The sequence below is a fragment of the Microtus oregoni genome, unplaced genomic scaffold (genome assembly GCF_018167655.1).
Source record: "Microtus oregoni isolate MIOR12 unplaced genomic scaffold, Mior012 000005F_ref0000423, whole genome shotgun sequence".
Taxonomy (NCBI): domain Eukaryota; kingdom Metazoa; phylum Chordata; class Mammalia; order Rodentia; family Cricetidae; genus Microtus; species Microtus oregoni.
Genome location: NW_024543064.1, coordinates 13,166,926 through 13,188,346, shown reverse-complemented (window position 1 = coordinate 13,188,346; position 21,421 = coordinate 13,166,926). Strand labels below are relative to the sequence as shown.

Sequence of the window (21,421 nt, the reverse complement as noted above, 5' to 3'; positions counted from 1 at the left end):
TTCCGCAGAGAGGGGACATTGGACTAGAGGCCGTGGAGAAATAAGGAAGGAGCTATTTGGATATCTGGGTCAGTGCTTACTCAGGGGGTCTGAAGGTCAAGCTGGCTATGGCTCTCATTGAGCCTTAACAGCCACATGGTACCGGGATCTGAGATGCTCTGGAGTGGCCAGTGAGCAGAGGGCACAGGGAAGGCTGCCACATTCTGCCAGGGCAGACTCCTGGGGGCCACTGCGGTCAGAGGTGGGTAACTCTGGCTTTAAAGGACAAAGGTTTTGAGAGGCAAAGCTGGGATGGAAACCCATCAGCTGCCTTCAGCAGTGAGCCACCATATAGCCATAAGAGAGGTACGTGGAGGATGGAGACCATCTCAGCTCTCACGTGGGCTAGCAGGGGGATGGACAAACAATGAACACACACTCTGGCAGACCATGAGGCCACATTGTGGGGTGAGCCCCAGAGATACGTTGAATTTCTGATGGCTATGCTTGTAAGTGTGACTTCACTGGAAACGGGGTCTCTGCAGGTGCAGTGATGAGGGGGCCCTGGATCAGAGTGTCCTCCTTAGGAGAAAAGTGGATAGAGACAGAGTTCCACAGAGGAGATGGCCGCATTGATGGAGACAGATTGGAGGGAGGCAGCTACGGGCTGGGAAGCAAGGCAGGCTTTCCCCGGAGCGCATGGGGAATCACAGCCCTGTGACAACTGTAGGTCATATTTCCACCCCAGGACTGAGGAAATAAACTGTTGTTGCAATGCCACGAAGTTTGTGGCATTTTGCGACAGCCACTCTGTAACATAAACCACAGGCAGCTTCTGAAGAACCTGATCACTTGTCTGGCTGGAAAGTTTGCTTGACTTCCTCTCCCAGGGACATGCTCAGGGAAGACAAATGCTATGATCCAAGCGGTTTTGTTTGCTGTTGCTCAAAAATGGAAGTCACAATTCCAATGACCCTCTGTGAGGGCATGGATAAGACTCACTTCAACGAATCTATTCAGTGGGATATTACACAGCAATGAAAAATGAACCCCTATTCCATACAAACAGAGACAAAGCTGCCAGACATTATACTGAGCAAAAGAGGCCGGACCTAGAAATTGTGTACCACAAAGACAGAATATAGAGGCTACAGAGATGCCACGGTCAGAGGAGTTTGCTCATCTAGAGGGCAGGAAACCAGTGGTTTGGATGAGCATGGCCTCCATAGGCTCATATGTTTGCATCCTGGGTCTCCAGTTGGTGGAACTGTTTGGGAAGGATTAGAAGGTGTGACCTGGCTGGAGAAGGTATGTCACTGGGGCTGGGCTTTTGGGTTTCAGAATATGCCATTCATTCCCAGTGTGCAGCCTGCTTCCTACTTGCGATCAAGATGTAAGCGCTCAGCTGTTGTTTCGGCCACGCCTTTGCTCTGCCATCCTGGACTTTATCCCTTTGGAACCACAAACCCGATTAAACACTCTCTCTTATACAGTGCCTTGGTCGTGGTGTTTTGGCATAGCAGTTGGAGAGTGGTTAAGGCAGAAACCCTGTGTGGGTGATGCCTCAAGCTAGATTCTTTCTGCAGCACATCTTATTGCGTACAATTCACATTGTAAGGTAATAGGAAGATGAAGAGATGGGAGCCACACAGAGAAGTGGCCTCCAAGGGATGCAGGTGCATGGCTCCACTGGCCTCTAAAGGTGGGGCTGGGAGGCCAGAGGTGGCCTGTGCATCTGGGCCTGAGCTGTTTGCAGCTGTGGGCAGAACTGGAGGCATTTAGTGGTGACTTGTCCTAAACAGCAGCTGGTGGTACCATAGAGAAGCCATGATAAGGAAGGAGGCTCTACTTGCTGGCTTGTTTGCCAGGCTCCCTTTAGTTCTCATGGGCTCTGAACCTCCCAGGGCATCCCCACAGTCACTACTCTGCACCCGACCCTCCTGCCTGTGTAGAGGCAAAATGAGGGGCCATTAGCACCTATTGGGACAAAGGGAATGGACACCCAGCACAGGGAAGAATTTTGCTGAAAAATCTGTCTCTGAAAGTGATACAGGGTCCAAAAGGGAAGAATTTTGCTGAAAAATCTGTCTCTGAAAGTGATACAGGGTCCAAAAGGTCGAACTATCTGCCTGAGGCTTCGCAGCCCTGAAGAGGCAGGTGTGGTTTTCCCTGGACTGAACTCTTGAATGGGGGACAGTATGATACAGTGAGAAAGGGCACCATTCTGGACTCTGATTACCCGGGTTCAAATCCTGGCTCTGCCTCTTGTCTCACCCAGAACACGATATTTAACCTCTTGGGCCCTTCAGGTTGCTCATCTACAAAATGGGCTAACAGTGGTACCTTTCTCGTGCAGCCTGCCCCGGGGCAGTGGGTGCTGCTTTCATGAGTGGCTTTGACCTCTTGGGACAGTGAGACTGTAGAGGCAAGGGGGGCTCAGCCCAGGCTTGTGCTGTAAAGCCCTTTAAGGGACAAGATGGAATTCCTCAGGGACGTCCTCTTTCCTCCATAATGGCTCTGCTGGGGCAGGGTGGGTAGGAGTGGGCACAAGGGTTTTCTTTGCCCTATGGGGTACTGAAGCACAGCCTTTAGCTGTGGCTTGTCCCTGGGCAAGGCTACCAGCCACCGTCCAGATACTTCCAGTTTGCCATTGCACTGGTGGGACCTGCCAGAGTTTACCTCAGCTTGAGGCCTGATCAAACCCTGGGCCTACCCTGCAGGCTTCCTGAATATAGACCATGCAGGGACTGCTGGGCCATAGGCACACACCCTGCCTTCACATCACACCCGTGTCTGGTCAGGGGGAAGGAGCTGTCTGGTTCTTGTCTGGGTTCTCTGAGGAGAAGGTGGGTGGGGACACCTAGGTCGTAACCCGACACAGGTCCCTATAATGGAGGAAGCACAGTTATCTGTGTTTCCAGAGCTGGAATAGAGCCTCTGAGTAGGAGGGGCAGAACCCAGAGGAGGCTCACCTGCCACCCAGCTGCATACTTGGAGAGTCCCTGGCCAGTTGGGGGTGGGAGCAGGTGTATGGGTGCTGCACTTAGGGTGGGGCACAAGGAGGGTCCAGGACACCCCTCCACACACAAAGTCAGAGGAGTCTCCTCTTCATGCTCCTTCCCCCTCCCTACTTCTTCAGCGCTGAGTTCTACAGGCCAGGTGGACACAAGGCTGACCTAGACAGAAACCACAGTGTGTGTGTGTGTGTGTGTGTGTGTGTGTGTGTGTGTGTGTGGCCGGGCCATGAGAGGATCCTCAGTCAAGATCATGGGCAAGCGCCAGCGCTGGGGGTGGCTCACTCTGCCATTCAGTGGCTTCTCCCACTCTTCCTATTACATTTTATGGCATCTGATTGTCCTATACAGTACATGGAACACGAGGTAAGGCTCAAAACACACTATAAAAAAGCAACTGCAGTCGTCATCCTCACAGGCTTGCTTGCCCAAGGCCAGGGAGAGCATTTGCAAGATAAGAACTCATCCAGTCCCCCACAGTAGTGTGACACCCAGACCTTGCTTCTTTTTCCCAGGGAAGACGCTTCACCTCCCATTTTCCTGCTCAGCCTCACCACAGACTGCTCCTGGCAATGCTGGACCTCACCGGCCCATCTCAGGCAAATCCCACAACCTCTCTGAGCTTCATTTTTGACCCATGACAGAGGTCATAGCAGGGACTGATTTGTTATTACGTTATGAGGGTAGATTGATAAATGTGTGAACATGGTATCACACGTCCCGACGTGTCACTACAGCTCCACTCCTTCAGCCTGAGGACACGGCGTAGATGGCTCCCAAGCAGGAAGCAAAAAGAGGCAGAGATGTTAAGTTAGAGCACTCAAAAGTCTTAAGTGGGGCTGGGGTGATGTGGGAGTGTCATATATCAATCTGTTGATTTCATTGGTTAAGCAATAAAGAAACTGCTTGGCCCTCATAGGTTAAAACATAGGTGGGAGGAGTAAACAGAACAGAATGCTGGGAGAAAGAAGCTGAGTCAAAGAGTCACCATGACTCTCCTACTCCAGGCAGACGCAGGTTAAGATCATTCCTGGTAAGCCAGCTCGTGGGCTAAACAGATTATAAGAAATGGGCTAGTCCAGGTGCGAGAGTTAGCCTAGAAGAGGCTAGATAGAAATGGGCCAAGCGGTGTTTAAAAAAATACAGTTTCCGTGTAATTATTTCAGGTAAAGCTAGCCGGGTGGCGGGACGCAGCCCCGCCACTCCTATTACAACCCTGGGGAGAGGATCAAGGACTGAACTTGGGCCTGTGTTCCCCACAGAATACACAATCGCATGGTAGGGAAGAAAAGCAAAGGCGTGCCCTGTGTAGAAAGGAAGAAAAGACTGAAAGTAAGCGTGCCCACTTCCCGACAACACCCCCAACATCTGCATAGGTCACAGGAAAGTCATGGGCATTGGCCTTCCACGGATCAGCCTTTGGCTCCAGCAATGGCTGCGTGCAGCTGCGAGCTATGGAGGATCTTATCTGCTGTCCACTTTCCTCAGCTGTGCAGGGAAGCAAACGTGCCCTTTCATTTGTGTGAGGGGTGAGCGGAAACTGAGGCTCAGATGTGCTGTGTGGCTGGCTGAGTCTGCTCTGTCTCCAGCCCAGGTCCCTTGATTCTGTGTTTCATAGGGGTCTGCTAGCCAGGTCCTCTGCCAGGCTCTCTTATCCGTGTATGAAGTAGCTCTCAGTCTCTGGGTGTGGAAGTGCTACCCGCTGTCACACTGGGAGTCTGGCGGAAAGGAACCAGAGTGAACAGGTCATGGCCCACAAGGTATGTGCATTGGCAGGGTCAAAAGAAAATATTCTCTGGTAAATCAGAGAGCGGCAAACTCAGAGGAGACTGGCGATCCCCCTAGGGGGTCAATGGGACCAAGAAACAGCTAAACTGCTTGTGGGTGACCCAGGAGCTCAGGGGGCCATCCCTGCCAAGGTGGCATCTGATCTGAGATGGGGATAAGAGAGTGCATAGTGACAGAAAGCCGGAGCAAATGTCCCGGGGTGGCTACAAACCTGACAAGACAGCCTGGGTGACTGAAGTTCACACGAGGGATCTGGAGGAGCCCAGCCAGGAGGTTAGGTAGGCAGACCTGGTAAGAGCTGAGCTCTGCCCCCAGAGAGTGTGGGGCTCTTACAGGGCCACAGCAGCAGGTGCTTGGCATGATGCCCCTTTAGGAGGCCCCTCTGGCTGCTGTGGGCATGGAAAGACGCTGCACAGTGAGGGCCCATGATGCCCGCCTGGAGAAAACCAGAAAGAACCAGAAAGAAACTCACAGCCCTTGTGGGCATTAGAAAGCCTGGCTCCTGGCCCAGTTCCATCATCTCTGGGCTGTCTGACCTGAAGCTGTCACTCAACGTCATCTCTGGTCTTTTCTTTCCTTCTGCAAACTGAAGGGTTGCCATGTTTTTCAGCCTGTGAGGTGGTGTTTACAAATTGAGGTGGTGACACCCACTTTGTACAAAGGGCCCAGTGGCTCACCAGCCTCAGAGCCTTGTTTCTGTCAGTGGAAGTCTGATATGAGCTTTTTTTTTTTTCAACTCATCTATCCATGACCCATTCTTGTGTCCAGGTATGTCCATCTGTCCATCCATCCATATGTGGATATCTGCCCAGTTTCCAACCATTAAATACCCATTATCCATCCATCTTCCATCTGTCCATCTACCCATCCATCCTCCATCTATCATCTACTCATCCATCCTTTTATCTAAAGATCTACTTGTTCATCTATCCATGTTGTCAGTCATCCATCCAATTACCCAAGCATCTATGTATGCATACATCCATTCACTCAACTATGTACCCATCCACTCAACCATCCATCTATCCATACATACATCCATACATACAATCATCTATCCATACACACATCCATATACACATAAAATCATCTATCCATACATACATCCATATATACACAAAATCATCTATGTATACATATATCCATATATACACAAAATCATCTATGTATACATCCATCCATATATACACACAATCATCAATCCATACATCAATATATGCACACAATCATCAATCCATACATTCATATATACACACAATCATCAATCCATACATCAATATATGCACACAATCATCAATCCATACATTCATATATACACACAATCATCAATCCATACATACATCCGTACATATATCCATCCACCCCACCCTCCATCTAACCACTCACCAGTCCATCTTCCTATCTGTCCACCTGTTCATCTGTGCCAGCCCCCCCCCCACTCCATCAGCCTCCTCAAAATTCATCACTACAAATACAATTGCTTTCCATGGCAACAGAGCTTCTCTCAGAACTGGGAAATGTTATTAGGCCTCAATAACATATTAAGAGGCAGGGTCTGAACCACCTAGAGTCCCTTCTCATTTGCTGCAACACCTGCGTGACAAAGACTTTGTTCTGAGCTGTTTACTAAATTAGGCCTTTCCTGGACAGTCTCAGCCTTCAATTTTATAATACCAGCAATAAAATGGTTATTTAATTAGTAGTAAAGCTGGCAGCCTGTTATTGGTGTTTTACTTAGAAGTAAAAAGACTGTGTGTGTGTGTGTGTGTGTGTGTGTGTGAGAGAGAGAGAGAGAGAGAGAGAGAGAGAGAGAGAGAGAGAGATTTTCTGACTGCAGGTAGATAAATTATTTGCTATGTCAGCAATTCTGTTCCACAGGCTGGGCCATGGTGACACTGGCCTGGAAGAGACTGGAGTTTGAGTCTTGACTCTGTTGCCGACTTGCTTGGGATCGTAGAGAAGTTGTGCTCTCTGAGCCATGGCTTCCCGTCTGGAGAATGTGAGGGCTGACCTGGGTGATACTGAAGGCTGCTGGCAGGCCTGAGCGTCTGGGAGGGGATGGTGGCTCTAAGTGGCATCTGTGCTAATGACTCTAGCAGCTTCTCCCCCACCTGTGTTTTCCATGACCTCTTTGGTCTCTCCAGTGCGGTCCACCAGTGTGGCACACCGTATCCAAGCAGCGCTTGTAAACCCAGCACCAAGCCCAGTCCTCACCAGTTCCCCAATCCCAGGGCTTGGGCCGTGCCCCAGGAGTCACCTGACCCTCTCCTCACGTCCCTCAGCTCCAGTCAGGGTTCTATGTGTTCTCCCAGGTCCATTTCCTCTTCTGTTTTTCCATCACTCTCCTGGGCACCCTTTACCTTTCAGGGGTGTCAAGCTGTAATGAAATGCTTCAGGGGCTCCTCCCCACTCTCAGAGTGCAGTTCAAGATCTCTCCTGCGTGGCCCAGAATGTTCTAGACAGTTGTCCTCATTCTGCTTGCTGGTTAGATTCAGCCTGGTCTAGTGTGATCCTGACACCTGGGTTCCTATCCCACTGGCTTGTTTGATGTACTGGAACTCAGAGAGTTTTGTCGTTTGTTTTTTGAGACAGAGTTTTATTCTAACTCAGATAGGCCTCGAACTCTCAACAGTTCTCCTGTCTCAGCCTCTCAGAAGAGGCTGCTTGGGCTTCAGATCAGCAGTGCTGCCTTCTCTGGGCAGCGGTCAGATTCCAGAAACTTGGGCCTGGTTGAGAAGCTGCATTTCAATGAAAGAGTCCATACTACTCCACAACACCTGGCTCATCACTCAGCAGGGACACTGAGTCCCCACCCTCTGGCTGTCCCTTCTCCAGCCTCTGACCCCCGCTTGCAGAAAGGGGTGTTGGTTGCATCACCATACCATGGGGACCATGGGGTCACAGAGAGACTGCACCTCAGACAACAGAGTCCAGTCGTCTCTCGCTCTCTATTGTTACCAGTACAAAGCTGGGAATTTCCACTCCAGGGGACTGGGCCCTGACTTCACCTCCTCTCACTGCCCGCAGTTAGCAAGGAAACTTTTCTTAAATAACTAGGTATGAGGCAGATGGCACATGGCAGGAATCAAGGCCAGGTTCCCACCACTCACTCAAAGCGCTGTCTAATGTTGGCTCGTGGTTCCTGACAACTCCGAGGGACCACTGTCTCTAGGGACTACCAGTTAGAGATTTAATGCTCCCCAGAGGAGAGATGGGATTGCCCATTAGTCTCCACCCATAAGCTTGGGGCTTGGGACAGGCTGCTGGGAGCCAAACCACTCTCTCCTCAGCAGAGCTGGAGCCACGTGAAGGAGGCCTGAGGGCTGTGTCACGCAGTGAATGTTGGATTTAATCAGATGATACAAGCCAAAGACAGGCTGATTGCTGACGAGCTACCAGCTCATTAGCCTAACAACCCTTCACCAAACTGCTAGCCAAGCACTGAGGTCCTAGAGACCGCAGTAGGCAGAGGGTGCCTGCCCACTCTTAGAAACCAGGCCTGTCTTTGGAGACAGGGGTGGGCAACATGTGAGCCCCTACTTGTAATACCCCAGCTCTTCACCAGAGGGCAGAAGACAGCTTTGTAGCGTTTCTGCCCCCTGGCTCTATGGATGAATTGGGGAAATGCAGGAAGGTAGGGTGTTCTGTAAACCCAGTGGTCTCCCTGGGGCAGGTGGGTGGGCGAGGCTGCCTAATGGAAGCTGTGGCCTCAGCAAATGCACTCCATTTTCCTGCCTCAAAATGCCTCTATTCTCCCAAGATACAGAGAAGGCATGTCCTGGCCCTCCTGCCAACCATGGAAATAGTGGCAGGGGCTGTATTGCCAGCAAGATGCTGGGACTATGGAGACACTTACTCCAATCCAGAGATGAAAGGGTTGTACATGCAAGTGCGCACACGTGTGTATGCATACATGTGTGCATGCAAATGTGAGTGAGAATGTATGTGCCCTACATATAACAGACATACCCCAGGCAGTCCCAGGGCCCTGGGTAGAAGAAAAGGAAAGAAAAATATTTGGAAAAATCAATGAAGGCCAATGTCAGGGAAGGAATGGCAAATATCCACTTTGGGGGATGGGTGGAGAGAGGGAGGGAAGGAGGAGGTGCCAAGGAGCCGCCTGAACTATGGAGGAGACAGGGGCTGCCCTACAGGGTCCCTCATGACCCAGGCCAGCAAAGGGGCCAGGAAATGATAGCAATTGGCTTGGGAAGCTGAAGGAAAGACAGCGGGCTTCTTGCCTTGAAGGAAGGATGGATTCCACCTGCTGGTGAGGGGCAGGGAAGCAACTGAACCAAATGGATATCTGAGCTGGGCCTGGAGCGCTTCTGGGTGAAAGGGGGAATGCTTTCTGAGGAGGGACGAACTGGGGAGGGGACAGGTCAACACCCTGGGCAGGAACAGGAACAGCAGGGACAGAGGAGGAAGGGGCCCAGGTGAGGACAGCTCCATGGGGACCTGGGCAACACAGCCAAGGGCTCTTAGGTGGAAGGATTTCTCTCACAGATCTGTGGAATTGGATGGGTCAGCTGCAGCAGCAGGGAGACTGGGAAAACCGCATCTCTCTCCCAGCATTTGCCTTGGGTTTGGTTTACATTCCTCGATCAGAGCATTCAGCAGCTCTCTCTCTCTCTCTCTCTCTCTCTCTCTCTCTCTCTCTCTCTGTGTGTGTGTGTGTGTGTTTGTATGTGAGTGTATGTGTGTGTGTACATGTGTGTGTGTGCACCTGAGTGAAGATACCCATGGAGTCTAGGACATCAGATCCCCTCGAGCTGGAGTTACAGGTGGTTATGAGCCACCTAATAGAGGTGCTGGAAACCAAACCCTGGTCCTCTGGAAGAGTAGGCAGTGTCCTAAGCCACTGAGCCATCTCTACAGCGCTTGTCCATGGATCTCTTGCCACTAGGCTCAACACAGGAGCAGGTGTTGTGGTGGTGGGCTCTTTAAGTCTCAATGCCAGCATCGGTTTAACACCCGGCTTCCTGGTTTTCTAGTCTAACTCCGGGCTGGAATCAAAGTCTGCCCTGGTAGTTTTGGGGAATTCACATTTTTAGGCAACTTCCAAGCAGATCACTGAGCCGGTGGTTCTTATCCTGCCTCTTGGTGGTGGCCTAGCATTGGCTCAGGAGATGCACAAAGGCAAGTCCCTGAGAGCTCCCCTAGTGGTCAGAACGGGAACTGCAGCTCCTTCTAAAAAAAAAACCTTGACTTTGCCATAGGGACAGACAGGACTCCCACCACGGTTGAAGGCTGGGGGTTTCCTCTTATGATTAAAACAGACATCAACTGTCAAGACGGACATACTGGAAGGGGCCCAAATTTGTTCTCACCACATAATTCTCACCCGTTTTTCTCGAGGATCTGAGCTGGGAGAGAGGCACATTTTCACAATGGGCCTGTAACTGGGTGTGCAGAATACGGAGTGGCCATCTCCAGAGAGGTGGAGTTTGATTTTACCCTATAGACTGTCTATGCCCAGCAAGCCCTACACACAGTAGGCACTCAATATGTGCTTGAGAGTAAGTGACGGAGTGACTACCCAATGGGCAAGGAGTTCCCATTACATGCATTTTGTGGGGAAACAGATGCATTGCTTATGATGGCAACCAGAGGACCAAGGGGCCAAGGATTCAGGCTTCCAAGTCACCACGGCTGGGACCGCATTTTTCTTATACTCACGGCAAGACAAGCATTCAAGCAAGCCACATACTAAGATACACCCTCAGGGGAAGACGTGTAAGGTCTCGAAGGGCCATGGATGCCGGCTCTTTGGACTGAGCTGTTAATGTGTCTATTTTAAAACCCAGAAGTGTGTTTTCATTACAGCAGACTCCAGAGGGCTTCTCTGTAAAGACCATTGTCTGCCTACTTGGAGTGGCCTTGTCCCTCTCCGGGTGCCCCACCTCCTCTGAACACGCTGTCCCTTCCACTTAGAAACCCTGTTCCCAGTTCTTTTTTGTCTCGAAGCCCCTTTTGATTTTGATTTCACTTTCAATGCCACCATCACCACTATCTCCTTGGCCCGACCAGCTGAGTCATCTCTGCCTGTGTCTGAGCGGCTCCTCAGCTCTGGCACCCCCCATTACACAGTACCCCTCGATAAATATCAAGCAGATTCTGAGTGCTGAGGTGCGGACCCTGCTGCCTGGTGGGATCATGGGGAGGAAGGGGCAGGTTTGAAGCCCCAACCTCTTTTGTATACCGTGGCTCTGCCGCCTTGGTGACCCGAAACCCTTCAGAGCCATCAGGGACAGTCACTTCCTTTAGTGTCTACCTGACAGTGTTCACCTGCACCCCACCCTGCTCCCTGCGATCATAACCTGGGAGGGAAAGGCTGTGTGATCAGTTCTCCATGGAGACCCAGGCTGTGCTCAAACAACCAGCTGTTCTCAGCCACGTGAGAGGACACGTGTCCTCACGTGTTTGTGGGACTCGGAGATCAGGACCCGCCTCCTCCGTGGATCACTTTGCCTTTCTTCCCTCTGCTCAAGTAGCCAGTGTGAACTTTCAAGTATGGGTCACAGTGGGCCGCAGCCCTCAGTGACTTCCAGGAAGCTGAGGGTAAATTGCTACTTATTTCGTTGTTTCTTATGCCCTGGCCATGCTCCATCTCAGGCAGCCCTTCTCACCTCAAGGTCTTTGTGTTTGCTGGGCCGGCAAATATGAAATGACCCTGCTTCCTGCCCCACCCACTGACGCATGACTGTCTATACTCAAGTTCTCTGCTCGGATGTCATCTGTGTCATGAAGCCCCCGCCCACGTTCCCTGAGACCCACCCTCTCTGATCAGGAATGCCCTTATTTGCATAACCCCTATTTGCATGACCCTTATCTACATGGCCCTCATTTGCATAGCAGAGGCTGCACACTGGAAATTGCTTGGATAGCTTAAACTAAACCTTGCCAAACTGTGCCCTGGCCAAACCTGGCCTGTCCTCCTTGCCATAGTGTGTATTATATATCAGGAAACTGCACATGAGGGACTCACATTCACCATCCTAAAATATTTCTTCCGGGGGCTGGTGAGATGGCTCCGGGGATAAAGCAATTATTACATCAGTGTGAGGACTGCAGTCCGGCTCCCCAGCACTTGTGGTTACAGTAGCCTGCCTGCCTGGAGCCCAGCAACCCTAGAGGCAGACATAGGGCATTCTCAGGGCTAGATTATTAGCTGGACTAGTGAAACTAAATGAGCTTTCAGCTTAGGTGAGAGACCCTGCTTCAGTGTATAAGGTAGAGAGAGTGAGGAAGTGTCACCCTGCACACACGTGCGTGCACCCACACAAGTGAACTTACACACTCACACACTCACTACTTTCTGTGGCCCAACGCTTTACATGGTAGGTGGTCCTCTAGCACCTAGTATTAATACTCTAGTACTCTTGCCCTACACTGCAGGGTACTCTCCTCCCTGCCCAGCCCACCCCCTACTCTGGTCTGAGGAGTGACCTCCTCCGCTGCCCACCAGCCTCTTCCCCACTTCCCCAGTCCATCGCACACTGAATGGACCGGGACCTCTGAGGGACAGTAACGTGGCCCAAGGTGACACTGTAGGGAGGCACACCTGCACCCACAGGAGGCAGGCACCCTCTCTCTGCCCACCAGCTGCAGACAAGCACGGGGAGTCCCTGGGGCTCCTTGAGGCTCCCCAGGAAATTGTTCTCTGCCGGTTCCTGGTAATATTCCCAGCCTCATTCTCACCCCTCTTTCCCAGCTGAAGAGGAAGCAGCTCAGACAGCTGCAGAGCTGGGACTCAGGGCCGAGATGCATTAATTTGTAAATATCTTCATTTATATGTAAATGCGGAGCCCGGAGCCCCGCCACCAGCCCTAACGGGGCCTTGCTGCCTGCCTGGCACCCGCGGCAGCTCTTTCTCCACTGGCTGGGCGTCAGGAGATGCTCCCAGCGCCGTCTCTTCTTTCACTGTCTCCTGGTATCCCCTAAGCATGGTGGCTTTGCTCCCTGGGGTACTCTCTGCTCAGGAGCCCCTGGTGTCTTGGCTCAGAAAGAAGGCTGCAGAAACCCCCGCATGAACATGGGGAAAGAAAGGCGCCTGGGCCCTAAGTCCTAAGATTGGATCAAATTGCTGCTGCTGTGTGACTTTGGGCAGGTCTTGTACCCTCTCTGGGTCTTGTGTTATCAACTGTAAAACAAAGACGGCACCATGGTCTAGGTGTAGGAAGAGGTGGCTTGAGGTGTGGCCAAGTTCATGTCCTTCCAGTGGGAGACCCTTGACCTTACTGAACTTTGACCCCTGTATAAAGTAAAATGCTGAGAGGGGGTGTAGAGAGCTGCTACCTTTCCAAGTCCCAGAGGCTGTTGATGAGGAGTGTGAGGTGCAGAAGAGCAAGTGCACACACCGAGACTTTAGGGGGGTCTGGCACAAGGTGGAGCTTGCCTTGTGGTGGGGACAAAGGGTTGCTCGAGACTCAGGGGTGAACATGCTCCACTCAACCATGTTTAGAGACCAGGAAACTGACCCTGGATCACCTGCAGCCAGCATCTGACTTGGGCTCATTGGGCATCAATTTCTACCAAATTCCACAATTCGGGAAGATTAATTTGGTCAGCCTGTTTTCCAAGGGGATGGGGGGAGGAGCTGGTTTAAGGGCACTAGGTAAGCAGTGGCTGTGCTGGGATTTGAACCCAGGTCTTTAGGCACCTGCTGACTTCCTGAATGCCGGTGTACAGGGGCAGGGGCATGGCTGCAAGAGGTGCATACGGGAGTTGTGTTTCCTTCTGGCTAAGGGATTATGGTGTGTGGGGGGTGGGGACACCCGTGACTGGGAGCAGTGGGTCCGCCAGTGCTGGGTGCTGGGTTACCCACTCCTCCCATGACTGTGTTTAGGGAAACCTGGCTATAAGCCAGGAAGTCCCCTGTCGAGGGACTCTCTGTGACTCTCAGGGCACTACTTATTTTCCTTTCTAAAATGCTTTTTATCTCTGCTCTCATCTTGATGCTAACTGATTTATCCTTGCCATGAGCTGCTTTTCAGAAGGGAAAATACAGAGAGGTACCTGCCTGCCTCCCGGAAGCCCAGGGCACCCTCGTTGTCTGCGGGTGCTCCAAGAAAGAACAGCTGGGACTGGGGTCCTAGTTCAGTGCCTGAGAGGGGGAGGGACCAGCTCCGGGGGGGGGGGGGGGTTGGGACAGAGGCTGAGAGGGGCTCACAGCCACCTCCTGAACCTCACTCAGCAGGTAGGAGGTTCCAGCCAGATCCCATGTGCAGAGCCAGTAGCGCCTTTAGCAAACAAAACAAAACAAAAACAAAACACTCCTGTCCCATTCTGTAATTTTACTCTCATGCAAGCCAAGGCCCCCAACCACATAGGAGCATCTCCAGAGCTTTCTGGGCCCATTCGTTTTGCAAATGCTGTCATGCACAGATGTGCAACCAGACCTTGGCAGAGACCTAGTGCTAAGAGCAGAGGGAAGGGTAGGTGAGAGTCCCATTTGAGGGGTGGAGCCTTGTCAGTCAGAACTCAGAAGATTGTGTGGCATCACATCCTCACTGGGGTGCTCCTGCTGCCCCACAAACCCAAGTGTCCCAGCCTGGGTTCTGTCAGAGCCCTGCCTTCTGAGAGCACCAGGCAAAGTGTTTACCACACAGTAGGAAAGAGTGTGCAGGTGTGTGTGTGTGTGTGTGTGTGTGTGTGTGTGTGTGTGTGCACATATATGCACCTATGTGTACATGCCCATGTGCGTGTGCGTGTGCATGCGTGTGTGTGCATGCCCGTGCGCATGTGCCTGTGTGCAGGTGTGTGTGGTTGTATGTTCATACCCAGCACTACTGTGAAGCTACTTTACACAGGTCATAAGATCCCCTTCCTGGAGCAGGGTGGGGACTGAGGGAGCCTCGCTATCCAGCCCAGAGCGGTCTAGTCTGCTAATTTGCTGTTGAGATGGAACAGCCTGAGTGGGGTTCTGAAGACTGAAGAGGAGTTTACCAGGTGACCAAAAACAGGAGAGACCCCCATCAGAAGAGACTAACATGCATAACGGGTCAGGGGAATAAAAGACAATGGGGGCCTTTGCGGAATGTGTAGGGCTGTGGGCACCCACATATGTAGAGTATGTTGGGCCCCTGTATGAGGCTGAATTATCTTGATTCTGCAGCTTTTCAGAAAACCAGGGAGGGCTCCTGTTTCCTTGTCCTGCTGCTCCTGACCTAAGAGTCTAGGTGTCCCCACCTGGGGTCTTTGTGACCTTAGGGATCTTGGGGGACAATGGTATGTGTTGCATGTGTTTCCTGGCTCTGCCTTGTGAGCTGGGTGACTTTCAGCACAGATCTCGCCCTCTCTGGACCTCAGAGTCCTCACCCGCAGAAAGGATCTGTGAAGCCTACCCTGCATGATTAGAAGAGGAGCTAAGGTCCCGCCTCTTCCTGCCTCTTCCCTCCGGGGTGTGGCTCCACTTTTGCAGAGAGGCCCCAGATCAAGGAGGGGGTTGCATCCCCTAAGAGCAGCGGTTCTCAACCTTCCTAATGCTGGGACCCTTTCACACAGTTCCTCATGTTGTGGTGACCCCCAACCGTAAAATTATTTCCACTGCTACTTCCTACCTGTAATTTTGCCACTGTTAGGAATCCTAATGTAAATATCTGATACGCAGGATGTCTGGTATGCAACCCCTGTGGGGGGTCATGACCCACAGGTTAAAAGCCTTTGCCTAAGAGCATCCAGGGGATGCTGTCCAGAGCTGGCCCCGTATGCCCCCAGGCCCGCCCCTCCCTCTTCCGGCTCACATGCTTGCCGCCAGCTTGCCAGCTCGGGTGGCCTCACCTCACAGTGGACTGGTACACGAGATCCTCCCGCTTGCGGTAGTTCTCCATGTGTGAGTAGTTGGTGGAGAACATGGCGTCAAAGGTGAAGATCTTCTGCTTGATGGTGCCACCATCTGTCACCTGCCACAGAGCAGAGAAGCCACAAGTGAGGGCCCAGCGGACCCTGGTCACTGCTTTCCTCAGGAGTTCCCTTGTCTTGTCCCCGCCCTTGCTCCTCCCTCCCTCCCTCCTTCCCTCCCTCCCTCCCTAAGCAGAGGAAGAGTCCCACACAGGTGCGGCAGGTGTGAGCTGCCCCGCCCCGTCCTGCCCCGCCCCTCCGTTATCCATAGAGGCTGCCAGGCTGATAGCCTTTGCTAGGTCTCCCTGGTCTTTGAATCCCAGCACTCCACTAACAGTTTAGGCATTTGTAAGAGCCACAGGGCCTGCGAGATGGCTCAGCAGGTGAAGGAGCTTGCAGCCAAAGCCTGACAAGCTGAATTTGATTCCTGGGTTCAACATGGTAGGAAAGAACCGACTCCTGGGAGTTGCCCTCTGACCTCCACGTGCACTGTGGCATGTCCATAGACACACATACACACGCACAATAAATAATTAAATAAAGCAAATTAATTAATAAAAAAGAATGGTAGCCTCTGGCCTCCGGAGGCCAAACTCACTACCTAAGCCACGCCCTAGAGAAGGAGACGGAAGACATGTGTGCTGACCACAAAGAGCACCCCACACAGAACTCCCCTGCCACATTCCTCCTCCCTCTTGCAAAGCCCTGTGATATGGAGCTGGGAGGCAGCAGCCAGCCTGTGAGTAAGCCTGTGCCAGCCACCAGAGCCTTGGCTTTTGAGCAGGGAGGGGCTGGACTTTCAATTCTGCAAATGCTGGGGGCCTTCTGAGGCCCTGCAGGTATGGTGGTGCACTGGGGGGGGGGGCTTCTGAGGCCTGCAGACATGGGGGAGGCTTCTGAGGCCCTGCAGGCATGGTGGAGCATGGGGGGGGGGCTTCTGAGGTCCTGCAGGCATGGTGGAACACTGAGGGGTCCTTCTGAGGCCCTGCAGACATGGTGGAGCACTGGGGGGTCCTTTTGAGGTCCTGTAGGCATGGTGGAACACTGAGTGGGGGCTTCTGAGGCCCTGGAGGCATGGTGGAACACGGTGGGGGGGGGGCTTCTGAGGCCCTGCAGGCATGGTGGAAGGAAGCTAGTGGCCTCTCCCTGCTAAGTCTTTCCAGGCACCAGGAGCTCCATCCACCACGAAGGCTCTGCTTTGCTGAAATGGCTAGTGCGGCCTGGGTAACTGTGGGCAGGACCAGAATGGGAGTTGTAGAGTGAGCTATGGTCCCAGAGCCTTAGTCAGTAGAGAGAAGACAGGGGAGGGGGCAGGCTAGCTAGTAAGAGGGGCGGGGGGAATGGAGGGCCAGGGGACCATTAGAAGGCAAATAACTTGTGGAAAGACAAATAAACTACATTGCAACTATTTCTTCTTTTTAGTGTTCTTACTATTATCGTATATGCGCACATGCTGTAGGGTGTGACTGAGGAGGTCAGGGGACAACTGGAGAGTCCGTTCTATCCTTCTGCCATGTGGATTCCAGGCCTGAAGAACAGGTGCTCTTACCAGCCCAAGCCATCACAGCCATTTCTGATAAACCCTGAGAGGTTAGGTCCAGAATGGTACGGGAATCCAGAAGAGAAGGAAGGGCACTTTCTGAGGGCGGGGAGCACCCACAAGGGCATCTTGGAGGATGTGAAGTCAAAGCTGCTTCTGCAGGAGGTGCGAGAAGAGTCAGCCTGGTGGAGCAGGTGGTGGGAGCCAAGGGCAGACGCAGGAGGGGTTAGTTCAGCTGCCTCTGTGAAAGTGACAGCTTCGAGTGCCCGGAGCAAGAGGGAAGGGGCCCGAGAGGATGCTGACAATAGAGTGCCACCACTGAGGGCCCACCCCCCTGCAGACACCAGTCACCCAGGGTCAGATTTGGGTTCTGCTTATAACCTCCTCTGGTCTTCCAGAAGCAAGTCCAAGAGGGAGGCCACACCAGAAGCAGCGACCCGGGAACAGACAGATAGGGTCTATCAGTACAGGACGCTTGCCTTTGTTTTTCTGTAGCAACCCTTGGGACAGTCCCTAGGAGGAGGCCAGGGTACCCCGGTGCTGGGGCCCAGGTTGCTGCAGGGTCCTGCTGTTCACAGCTGCCGGAGAGCCAGGTCTGAGCACACGACTGGTCTCCGCCGCCTCCCGCTAATGAAAGTGTTACTCCACACAGCAGCAAGGTATGTGTTGTCACTGTTTCAATTATTTATCTGTTTACTCGGCTGCAGTTTTCCGCTTGTCTCAGCAACTCTATTATAGACCGCGAGCTTGCAGCCTCTCGCCGCTCAGCTGGGCTCCACACTAACAGCCTGCAACGGGGCGGCCTCATGCCTGGGCCTGGAGAAGTAGAATTAACTCCCTGCGGCTCCTCTGGTAGAAGCAGGGGAGGGGGCTGCCAGGGAGGTGGTCAGGGATGGGGAGATGCTGAGGGTGGCTTCCCCAGGCATCTGTTGTCATCCCCCCCCCCCAAACAGGGAGGACTGGCCTTATCAGCACCCAGGCTGCCTTCAACTATATGTTGGTGGTTTTAGTAAGACACACGTTTAGTGCAGCCAGCTTCTACGGGGCTTCAACTGTGTCATGCCCTGGCCACTTCTGTTACCTGTCCCATAGACTAGGAGCGACCAAGAACAAGGACACCTCAGTGAGTACCAGTGGTAGGTGGAAGGATGCTAACACATTCATAGATTGGGTGGCTCTCAGTGGGATCAGCAGTAGGACTTTCCCTGACTGGTTTTCCTATCGGCCTTCACCAAGCTTGTCTGCCTCTCATCACTATTCTGGACTTATCTAGCTCATGATTTGGTCTGTTCCCCTCTGAAATCGGCTGTTTTGTTCTCATCTGTGTAGCCTGAGGACAGAGAGAGAGAGATGACTTCTTGCCTCACCTGCTCTGCAGAAGGACCTGGATTCCAGAGTAGGGTGGCAGCGTGGAGGAGGAGAGATGTGGTGTGTGAGAGGAGGTGGCGTCTCACTGGCATGAGGCTTTCTGTGGGGATACCCACAGCCTGCTTCTGAGGCTGATGCCTTAACCACTGTATGCCCACAGTGGACTGAACGAGACAGGTGCAGGGTCTGTGGTGAGTGGGTCGAGTGGCTTGGCTACTTTCAAAGTCAGAACAAACTTACAGGGTGGGTCCACCATACTTGGCCCCTTACAGACGTCAAGGTACTTTTCAACTGGGGCCTTCAACTGGGAGACAATTTTATTTATTTATTTATTTATTTATTTATTTATTTATTTCATTATTTTATGAATAGGAGTGTTTTGACTGTCAGTATGTCTGTATATCATGTGCATGCAGTGCCCATGGAGGCCAGAAGAGGTCACTGGATCCCCTGGAACTGGAGTTACAGATGGCTGTGAGCTGCCATGTGGGTGCTGGAGACAGAATCCAGGTCTTCTGCAAGAATAGCAAGTGATTTTAATTGCTGAGCCACCTTTCCAGCCCCTGGGAGACAATTTTGACCCCTTTCTCTTCCAGGGGACATGGCATATTCTAGAGATACTCTTGGTTGTCATTATGAAGGTCCTGGCATGTAACAACTGTTGATACGCTGAGATTGGCATGGGGAGGTAGCTTAATCCCCAGCACACAGTAAAAAAGCTGGGCATGGTGGCCCATGTCTGTAATCCCAGCACAGGGGAGGTGGGTCTCTCTGGTCATTTAGTCTGTCCTAATCACTGAGTGCCAGCTTAAAAACTAAGATGGAGGGCACCTGAGGAAGGACACAAGGTTGGCCTTTAACACATGTATGATTGCATGCGTGCACGGGTGCAAACACACACACACACCTAGACACATGAACATGTATACACACACACACAAATGTACCTATAAACATGTACATACTTGTGCCTACACATACCATGAGCATCTACATACATGTGTACAAGCACACACAAGAACCTGCATCCCTGTACACGTGTTCACACATACCTGCACACACACGCACATACACACCAAGGTGGGAAACCTTCCATCTCATCTGTATGCCTCCCCCCATGCCCTGGGAAGGCAAGCATCACGCAAGTCACTTTGCAACTGAAGGCCCAGCTGAGGCCCAGCACTCCCTGCCCGTCCTGCCAGGCTGGCAAGGCCGCCTAACTGCCCCTTGGCCTCACCTTGCATGGCAGCTGCAGCCTGAGAAGGGCAGGCAGCAGGTTCTCGGCAGCCCTCTGGCTCCAGCCTTGCCTACCTTCAGGTAGAGAGCTTTTGATATCCTTCTGAAACTCGCAGCCCTCATCGTCCCAATCTCAAATTTCACTCCATTTTTTTTTTATTACACAACAGAGGGGGGAAAACCTGCCAGTAAAACTGTCTCCTCAAATTTATTCACTGGGACTGAGGGTTTTATGGCGAGGAAAATACACTCGCCCCCCACACGTCCACACCCCTCACACCCCAGACAAAGCAAGGAAGAATTACCTGAGTCATAAATCCCTGCTAGAGGCCGCAGCGCAGGAGAGCCTCAAGGACGAGTCTGCTTTTCTATGGTTTTATTTACTTTTTTTTCTTTTACTTTTTTTTTTTTTTGAGACAGTGTCTAGCTGTGCTGAAACTCAGTATGGGGAGTCCAATCTGATCTCCAACTTCTGAGAGTGACTGACTGGTGCCTCTGCCTACTGAACCCTGAGATTCCATGCATGCACCATGGGCCACTATGGTGCTCTAATTGGTCAGAGGTTCTGAGCTGAGGCTGGACCATAAGCTGTGGGCAAGGGTGCTAAGTGTACGAGACACGGGCACAGTTTCCGTCCTCAGGCAAGAGGGAGGCAGGAACTGTGTGCCCCATTCAGGATCTGGTGGGGACAGAGCTCAGGCCACAGCCAACTACAGGATGAGTGGAGAGGGCAGGTCTGCGGTGACAGGCATATGCCAAGAGCTACCCATGATGCTCCTGGGGGTACAGAGGTCCTTGAGAGGAAAGGTGACCCCAGAAGTCTCCTTGGAGGCGTGTAGGTTCAGCTAGACTGGACCGAGAAGCATCTGGAAGGCTTAGAGAGGCACACGTGTGGGTGTGCCTCTGAGGGTCGTTGTCAGAAGTTCCCAGAGGATTAACTAAGGGAAAGGGCCACCATGCATGTGGGTGGTACCAGGCCATACCAAGGTCTAGGGCTCCCTCTCCCTCCCTCCCACCTTCTCCTCTCCCCCGCCCCTTGTCGTCCCTTCCCCATTCAGGGAGGGTCTTCTCACCTCACTTAACCTCATCTAGAAATTCTCTTGCAAAAATGTCCAGAGCTGGGTTTCTTTGACGCTTCTAAATCCAGTTACCCCGACAGTAAAGCTCAACCCTCACACACCGGTAGCTGAAATTGTGGAGAGTAATGTCCTGAGCAGGGGCTGAATGGCCAGCACTCACCGAGTTCTTACTGTGTGGGCTCAGCATTGCTGTAAACACAGACTCACACAGATGCAAACGTGTTCAATGTGTGTTAGGGACAATCAGCTTCCAAGTGGCCACATTGTTGTGTGGCCAGGCTGGGCAGGCAGCACATAGTAGGTGCCTTTAAAAAGGTGTTTTCTTCTGGTCCTACCCTGCCAGCCTTTCTGCTATGAGTTCCCCAAGTAATTAGCTATCAGTTGTCTCTATGCTGTTCTCTATGCAGGCCTCAGTTTCCCTAAATGTTCCATGAAGAAAATGAGGCCTGGTGGCCTCTGGAGAGTCTGTCTACCTGCGTGGTCCCACTGCTGTGGCTATCGAGGTGTTGCCCCAGTCCTGTCACTCTAGAGAGCCGGCTCTAAGTGACCTCAGCTTGTCATAACCCTCCACCCCA

General features: G+C 52.3%; 1 protein-coding gene across 1 annotated transcript in view; it reads right to left on the bottom strand.

Moving 5' to 3' along the window:
- Nucleotides 1–21,421, bottom strand: part of Igsf21 (immunoglobin superfamily member 21) — a 219,290-nt gene that overhangs the window by 61,927 nt on the left and 135,942 nt on the right. The window contains exon 3 of the mRNA XM_041651210.1: nt 15,564–15,685. Within this exon, the coding sequence (XP_041507144.1) occupies nt 15,564–15,685 (122 nt within the window). The remainder of the gene's footprint in view (nt 1–15,563; nt 15,686–21,421) is intronic.